The 8,668-nt window shown below is 46.0% G+C and overlaps 1 protein-coding gene across 4 annotated transcripts in view; it reads right to left on the reverse strand.

Moving 5' to 3' along the window:
* The window catches only part of ATRNL1 (attractin like 1), a 999,362-nt gene extending 996,156 nt beyond the window's left edge, over window positions 1-3,206 (reverse strand). For all 4 annotated transcript variants that reach the window (XR_012905692.2, XM_075935409.2, XM_075935410.2 and 1 more), the window contains exon 1: window positions 2,062-3,206. Coding sequence is in view for 3 of the 4 variants with exons in the window: in XM_075935409.2 (XP_075791524.2) it covers window positions 2,062-2,342 (281 nt within the window). In the remaining variant the exon portion in view is untranslated. The remainder of the gene's footprint in view (window positions 1-2,061) is intronic.
* Window positions 3,207-8,668: the final 5,462 nt, after the last annotated feature.

Genomic DNA, 8,668 nt, shown 5'->3' on the forward strand with positions numbered 1-8,668 from the left:
TTGATTTTACCAGAACCACTTAAGAGCCAAGTCTTAAATATTGTTCACTTAACTAGGGAAATTTTACCTTTTTAACATGCAGCTAAACCTTCCTGGAAGTGGAGAGGGAGTATTAGCATTCTACTGGAATTGAGCAGAATGCCCCAAGGCAAAATGTAACTGTCATGCTTCTTCCCATCAAGTTCACCTGATAAATTCGACTAATGTAAACAAACAAATGCTTCATTACCTCCCCCCCAAAATATATATATATATATATAAAGGAAATCCCTTTAAAGGCTAATGCCTAAAGGCATTCTAATGTCATTGGCTTTAGTAACCCATCAGAGAATATATTCATTGATTACATACTTTGAAATTTAATCAAAAGATTAAAGTTTGACCTAGCCCTTGTACTATTAGGATATGCTGTGACTGGCATCAAGCTACAAGATATACATAACCCCTTTGAAGTAAAGCATTCCTGGCTCAACAAGGATGTCTACTGCTGATCATTGTGCACAAAGACGACGCAGAAAGGCTACCCCTCCTGTTATTCAAAATCCTCCTGACAATTAGCCCACTGTTCCAAGGTTACTGACCAGTTACAAAACCCCAATTCCTTCACACACGCTTAACATATCGATTTTAACTGTAGTTTGCATGAAGATGCGATGGCTTAATATCTCCAACTGTTGTACTTACCCTCATTCTCAAATCAGTCAAAAATTCACAAATGGAACAACAAGAGCATCAAGTTCTCAGGTAAACTCTGCTCTTCCCAGAGCAGGTGCTTGATCTTAGCTAAAAGGCCAGGAAGAATCGACTAGAGCTGTGTGACTTTAGTCAACATTTCTTGCAAATGTCCTTAAATGAACTATAGTAACTTGTTTGACTGGGAAGTTGGTTCCTTTATCTCACACGCACCCATAAATAAAATATTTTTAATATTCATAACTGTTAAAGATGCCATCCTGTTTAGCTTATATTTGCCATGTACCCAACACTAAATAGGTTTTAAATAATTTAGATCACAGTATTCTCTTTAAACTCCTCTTTAAGATATAGTTTGTGATGTTGCCTTTTACAGATTTCAAACACACAGTTATTATTAACTATATATTATATCACATTTTCTGCTATATATCTCAAAGTGCTTCATAAGGAAGGGTGAGTACAGTTTAGCTATATTTGATATGAAACAAAACAAAGGATAAGTGATTTGTCAAAGGTCATGCCACAGATTAGTGGTAAACTGGAAGCAGAACATTGTTCATCTCACCTCCAGTCTAGTAGCTTATCCACTGAGCTATGCTAACTTCTTTTTAAGAAGCAAAATTGGAAGAAGCAAGATCGACAGCACTAGAAACTCAGTCTTCCCTGATTTATGTATTTGGGGCATACAATGAGCCATACCAGGATAGGCTTGCTCCACACTGTCCAGTCAGCATGCATTGGTCCACTTTCAGGTATGAAAGTATAGCTCAGTTTCTTTGGTTCATTTAGCCCTTGCAGGTAGATTTCATAGTTAAGCATCACCACACCAACACCACTTCCTCTTCTAGCAAAACTATGGTTGACCTACATTATATTTTTTTAATAATGGATGGGAGGCATATGTATAGGATGCTAGATGTATGTTAATTAAGGCCTGTCTTGGTAAAGGACTTGAAAGAAAACTGGTGGGAAAAGAAGTGGATTGAGAGAAAGATTTTCATTCCCTGAAGGAAAGTCAAATGGATTTCCCCCCTTTAGTGAGGCAGCTGCTTGAGATACATATCAATTTCATAAGAGTTCCAGAGGGGACAGCAGTCACACAGCCTTAGTTAATTCTTCCTGATCTTTTGGCCAAAATCAAGTGTAACCAATAATTTTAACATTAGCTTTAATCATTTTTTACATTGTATTCATCAGTTCAACATCTGATCTGTACTGGGGGGGGGGGACTTCTGAAGGGCGGGCCTATTCCATCTCTAACTTCTGTAACCTACTTCAGTCTCACACCCACAAAACCATGCCAGGCACAAGCCAACACAGCAGGCATCCGCACAGGAAAACCGATCATACTAAGCAGAGACTTACTTGAACCTGCCCTGGCAATGCTGGCACTGGTCTCCTACCCAGCCCTGGTCACAGAGGCAGGTGGCGTTGACACACCGCCCGGAGAAGCAGGAGGTCCTCTCGCAGGGCTTGGACTGGGACACCTGGGCATAGAGCACCAAATAGAGGACGCCGTAGAAGAGCAGCCAGCTGTTCGCATCCAGCAGCGAGGCGGAGCAGCAGGAGGAAGCACAAGGTCTCCAGAGTCCGTGGGGCGCAGGAGGGGAGCCTGACGCCCTCCGCCAGGCGCCCCCCACATCCATCGTCGCCGCCCGGAGCGGGGCGCGGAGCCCTCCACGCCCAGCGCCTCCAGCCGGGAAAGCGGCCACCCTGCCCCGCAGGACGGGAGGGAAGCTGCGGGCGCCCCCCCGCTGAGAGACGGTCCTGGCGAGAATTAATCCAGTCCGGGCGAGCTCGCCCCGCTTCCCTCCTCCACAGACAGGGGGGCTCGTGACCGTGCGGGGCTGCCTCCCTCGGCCCGATAACGGGACCCCCCGCCACACACCCACCCCCGCGCCGCGCCGCCGTTCCCCTCAGCTGGGGCCAGCGGGCTCCCTACAGCATCCCCCACCCGGGGGGGGGGAGGGGGATCGAGGCGCGAAGGGGCTGGGTTAGCGGCCAGCGGCTGTCCCGCCTGACAGTTCCCAAGCAGCCATTTTCCAAGGGCTCGGTGGTAATCTCCGCTCAGCGCCGCCTGGCCGGTCGGATGCCTGCCCACCCCCTTCCTGCCTGGCGCGGCGCGGCTCGCTCGCTCCGCCAGGCCCGTCGCGTGAGCGCGGCGGTTGCTCCCTGGAGGCTGAAGTCCCCCCTCCGCCTTCCCTCAGCCCGGCGGGCGCGCGCGGCTCCAGCACCAGCCCAGGATGCTGCTGCTGTTGCCCTGGCAAGGATGCGGACTCACAGCCTCCCGCTCTCTGCACGGCTGGGGGACTGGGGATTATTTCACAGTAGCCTTCGGCCAGCTCCCTTACCCCGTGCACTTCTCCCCCCCTTCCCTACTAAATAAATAAACCTGTGCAGGGGGCTTAGCGGTCAATAGAAATCCCTCCCCTCCATGCTAAGGAAAGGGCTGAGATTGCAACGCGCTCTCCCCATCCATCCATCCATCCACCCTCCTCCCGCTACTGCTGCAGCTGCTCCACAGGAGAGACAATCAAACTACCCCACAAAGAGAGCTGAGCATGTGCAGCGGAGAAGCCCCTTAAAGGCGCAGCGCCTTGCTCGGTTTGCACGGGGGAGGCAGCATGCACTGCACACGCCGGTTGGTCGGCTCCTTAAACAAGAAATGAAACGACGAATGGGGCTGCAGCACCTTAGAGATTAACAAAAAAAATGTAGACGGTGTCGTCAGCTTTCGTGGGCACATTTCGTGGATTGTGCTCACGAACGCTCATGACACATCTACATGTTTTGTTAGTCTCCAAGGTGCTGCAGCACCATTCGTTGTTTAAGTTTTTTCAGTAACAAACTAACACAGCCACCCTTATAAGAAGTGAAACAGTTCTTCCAACCCTTCAGGGACCGTGGGAGAAGGATTTTAAAAATATTTCCATCTGCTATGCCCTGCTGAAGGGAAAATCACAGCCTGGCTGGTTTGTGTTTCAGAGTGCCCTGCCTTGTTCAGGGATGACTTTCCTTCTTTCCTACAGGAAAAATCGCAGGATAGGAGGAAAGCCCTTCCTGATCGAACGTCAGGCTTTAAAAAAACACATTAACAATAATACGAAATAGCAATAGTAGATACCATGACTCTCAGAATCCATGTAATTTTACTGCATTCTTCTTAACCCACATTTCCTAGAAGACACTCAAAATATCCAACAACTGCAGAGCAGCCATAATTTATCACATGCTATTCACCAGCACTCCTTCTACTAGCCATCTCTCTTCACTATTCCAAACTTATGAGTTGCTACAACAGTTGCTTTTTATTGATTTATTTAAAGCAACCCAACTTCTTTGCACTCCCATCCTTGTATAATGTCTTACTGGAAGTTTCCCCATCCTGAAGCATGGGGAAGGCCATGTTAATCACTGAGGTAAGGACTGATTTAAAGTGTGATATTTCTCCCATCCTGCAGAGCTCAGAATGGACTTTCATGCCATTTCTCCTTTCTGAAAAGTTTCAGCATTTACTTCCATCAGTGAAAATTCTCCAGCTAGTAGAACTATAAAATTGGAAGTAATCTTGAGAGGTCACCAAGTCCAGTCCCCTGCACTCCTGACCAAGCACCATTCTAGACCATCCCTGACAGATGTTTATCTAACCTGCTCTTAATCTCCAATCATGTAGATTTCACAATCCCCTAGGCAGTTTATCCCAGTACTTAACCACCCTGACAGCTAGGAATGTTTTTCCTAATGTCCAACCTAAATCTCTTTTGCTGCAATTTAAGCCCATTGATTCTTGTCCTGTCATCAGAAATTTAAAAATAATACCATAAAATCTCAAATATAATGTGCACCCTGATTTAAGATAGTTTCATTATGATAAAATTCAATATTCCTATAACTTAATGGAAATTGCCTTTCTCCTGGAATGGACCTTGAAAGGTCAGTGAGTCCAATCCCCTGCCTTCACAGCAGGACCAAGTACCATCCCTGACAAATTTTTGCCCTAAATAGCCTCTACAAGGATTGAGCTCATAACCCTGGGTTTAGCAGGCCAATGCTCAAACCACTGAGCTATCCCTCCCCCCTATATATAATGTGCACCCCGATGATTGATTTACTTGCTTTTTTGAAACTCTATGGCTGTGTCTAGACTGGCAAGCTTTTCCGCAAAATCATTTGATTTTGCGGAAAAACTTGCCAGCTGTCTACACTGGCCGTTTGAATTTCCGCAAGAACATTGACAATCTCATATAAGATCGTCAGTGTTCTTGCAGAAATACTGTGCTGCTCCCGTTCCGGCAAAAGTCCTCTTGTGCAAATCATTTGCGCAAGAGGGCCAGGGTAAACAGCACAGTACTGTTTTCCGCAAAAAAGCCCCGATCGCAAAAATGGCGATCGGGGCTTTTTTGTGGAAAACCACGTCTAGATTGGCCACGGACGCTTTTCCACAAAAAGTGCTTTTGCAGAAAAGCATCCTGCCAATCTAGACATGCTTTTCCGAAAATGCTTTTAAAGGAAAACTTTTCCGTTAAAAGCATTTGCGGAAAATCATGCCAGTGTAGACGTAGCCACCATGATTGCTACTCTATGGGAATAAAATTCAATTTCACATCCGGTGCCCATGTTTATAACTTATTTTCATAAATGTCAGCAATTAATTAACTATAAACTATTTCATACAACAAGTAAGATGTAAATTTCATATTATTTATTGTTTTTAAATATTTTAAAGCATTCTAGGAATCTCTGCCATTTCAGTTGATGTTGATTTCATGTTTACTGCTGCCTTAGCGTGGTGTCAGCATAGCAGAGGTTCGTTGTCTTCTGACACGGAACTGCCAAAATAAAACTTTAAACAAAAACTCCTATATATAATGCGCACCTCGACTTTTACCCCAAAAAATCTTGGAAAAAAGTGTGCATTATATCTGAGATTTTACGGTAATTTTTCTCTCTTCCTTTTAACAACCTTTTAGCTACAATAGGAGGATTATCTTTTATCTAAAAGATTGTTACAATAGGAAGATTATGATCCTATCCTCCAAAGCAGTTGCAACCCCTCCCATATTGGTATTATCAGCAAACTTAGTAAGCGTACTCTCTATGCCAATATCTAAATTGTTGATAAAGATATTTAACAGAACCGTTCCCAAAACAGATCCCTGTAGAACTCCACTTGTTATGCCCTTCCAGCATGATTGTGAACCATTCATAACTATTCTCTGAGAATGGTTATCCAGCCACTTATGCACACACCTTATAGTAGCCCCAGCTAAGTTGTATTTGCCTAGTTTACTATGAAGATGATCATGAGAGAGCATATCAAATGTCTTACCAAAGTCTAGGTATGCCACATCCATCACTTCTCCCTTATCCATAAGACTTGTTATTTTATCAAAGAAAGCTATCAGATTCGTTTGACACAATCTGTGCTTTACAAATCCATGCTGGCTGTTACCAATCACCTTATTTTCTTCCAAATGTTTGCAGATGAATTCCTTAATTACTTGATCCACTATCTTTCCTGGCACAGAAGTTAAACTGACTGGTCTGTAGTTTCCTGGGTTGTTCTTATTTCCCTTTTTATAGATGGTTATACTGTTGACTCATATTTAGCTTGTGGTCCATACCCCAAGGGTACGTCTAGACTACATTCCTCTGGCGACAGAGGCATGTAGATTAGACTACCAGGCATAGGAAAATGAAGCGGCGATTTTAATAATCGCAGCTTCATTTAAATTTACATGGCTGCCGCGCTGAGCCGATCAGCTGTTTGTCGGCTTAGTGCGGTAGTCTGGACGCGCAGGGGTCGAAATCAAAGGCATTTGTCGACCTCCCAGGTATGCCTCCTTTCTCCTTTCTCTAGTATTCCTTCCTAGAAAATCATTTCCCATTTTGTGGTGAAACTGATCTTTCTTTCCTAAGTGGGGTGATTTGCATTTGCCCTGGCTGAATTTCATCCTACAGGTAGGATCTCCCTGGTCTGGCACCCTTGGGACCTGACCGGGCCTGGATGAGGCAATTTGCTGGACAAGGGAAGGTCACCTCACATCAGCCCTCTAGCCGGCTGTCCCTCCTCACTGTTGGCTCCTTCAGCCGACCAGGCTGCTGGCTGACCAGTCCCAGCCCCTGCTCCACTTCCTGCCAGCCAGGTGGCCCATGGCCCTGGCTGCGCTGCTTCTGCCAGGCTGCCATGGATACAGCCCAGCTTCCTCTCCTGGGCTGCTAAAGCCAGATTTTCCTTCCCTGAGCTGCTGAGACCACAGCCCCATCCTCACTGCTGGGTGGCACATGGCCCTGGCTGTGCTGTTTCTACCAGGCTATCAGGTCCCTAGCCTGGCTTCCCCTTCCAGGCTGCTGTGGCCTCACTGCCGCTGCTCAGGATACTACTGCCCTGCCACCTCCCAGCTGATGCGTTCCTGGCCGGGCTTCCCCTCCTGTGCTGCCATAGTCCCAGCCCTGCTGCTATATGGTAGGTAGCCCTGATTGTAGTCTACTGCCCCCTGGCCCTGCTGCTGCTGTCGCTACTGTGGCCCCACTGTTACCTGACTCGCAGGGCTCCCAGATGCTGTCCCAGGGTCCACAGATATTGCCAGATGAGAATGTCGGGGTTAAGGGAGGTACAACCTGTATTTACCTCAGACCATTTCCCTAGTTTGAATTATAATCATTAAGCCATTTATGTCTCTGGCTAGAGTGGGCTCTTTTTGGCCTTTCTAATTTTGCTCCTACCTACTTTTGTTATTTGTACTCCCTTCTTTGTAATATGACCTCGTTTCCACTTTTTGTAAGACTTTTTTTGATTTTCAGATCATTCAAGATCTCCTGGTTAAGCCAGGGTGGTTTTTGCTATACGTCTATCCTTCCCACGCAGTGGAATAGTTTGCTCTTACACCATTAATAATGTCTCTTTGAAAAGCTGCCAACTGTCTTTAATTGTTTTTCTTCTTAGACATACTTCCCATGGAACCTTGCCCACCAGTTCCCTGAGTTGGCTCGAGTCTGCCTTCTCGAAATCCATTGTCTTTATTTTGCTGTTTTCTCTCCTAACATGCCTTAGAATCATGAACTCTGTCATTTCATGATCACTATCACTCAAGCTGCTTTCCTCTTTCAAATTCTCAAGCAGTTCCTCCCTATTTGTTAAAATCAAATCTGTAACACCCTTCTCCCCAGTAGCTTTCTCCACCTTATGAAAATAAAATTTGTCCCCATACCATACAGGGTGGAACACACTGATGCACCATCAGGTTCCCAGCCTAGCTGTTCATTGGAGAAACAATTCCCCACACATCCAATCCCATTCCCTGAGACTGCAGGGAAAGGCACAGGCAGGGACAAAGGCTACACTATAGCTTCACTCCCCCAGACACACTTGCCTACAGTCCACATAGATATTCACAGGCTTTGCTGGTTGGGACACAGGCAGCATGTGCCTCAAGATCGTTTGCCAAAAGCTGTGCTCTATAGCCAACTTAAAAACTTCCTGCAATGAAGAGAAAGGCCAAAGCTCTAATACAGAGACAAGGCCAAGCAAGGCCTCGAGAAATTCAGCATTCCGGCTGACAACTGGACAAATTCTGCCCACAATCATTCAGGCTGGGGAAGCTGAGTCAAGACTGGTTCAGTCACCATCGACATGTTTTAGAGATTCCACGCTGACGCCCACAGGTGAGCCAGGAAATGGCAACTTCTGTTTGGTGAGTGGACCTGTAGTCTCTGTGAGAAAGTTTGCCACTAGCACATTGGGCTCATTTCCCATACCACTGCTAAGCACCACTGACAGGCTGCCTTTGTTGCATCTCCTTTCATCTGTCAAGATGTTGGGTGGTCAAACAGGGGCCCCAACCAAGATCAGGGTCCCATTGTGTTAAGCACATATAGGTAATTAAAGACAGTCCCTGTATTGAAAAGTTTATTGTCTTAATAGACAAGACAAATAAAGTGTGGGCAGGGAAACAGAGGCTGAGACAAAGTG

This window comes from Pelodiscus sinensis, chromosome 8 (genome assembly GCF_052426305.1).
Source record: "Pelodiscus sinensis isolate ZL-2025 chromosome 8, ASM5242630v1, whole genome shotgun sequence".
Taxonomy (NCBI): domain Eukaryota; kingdom Metazoa; phylum Chordata; order Testudines; family Trionychidae; genus Pelodiscus; species Pelodiscus sinensis.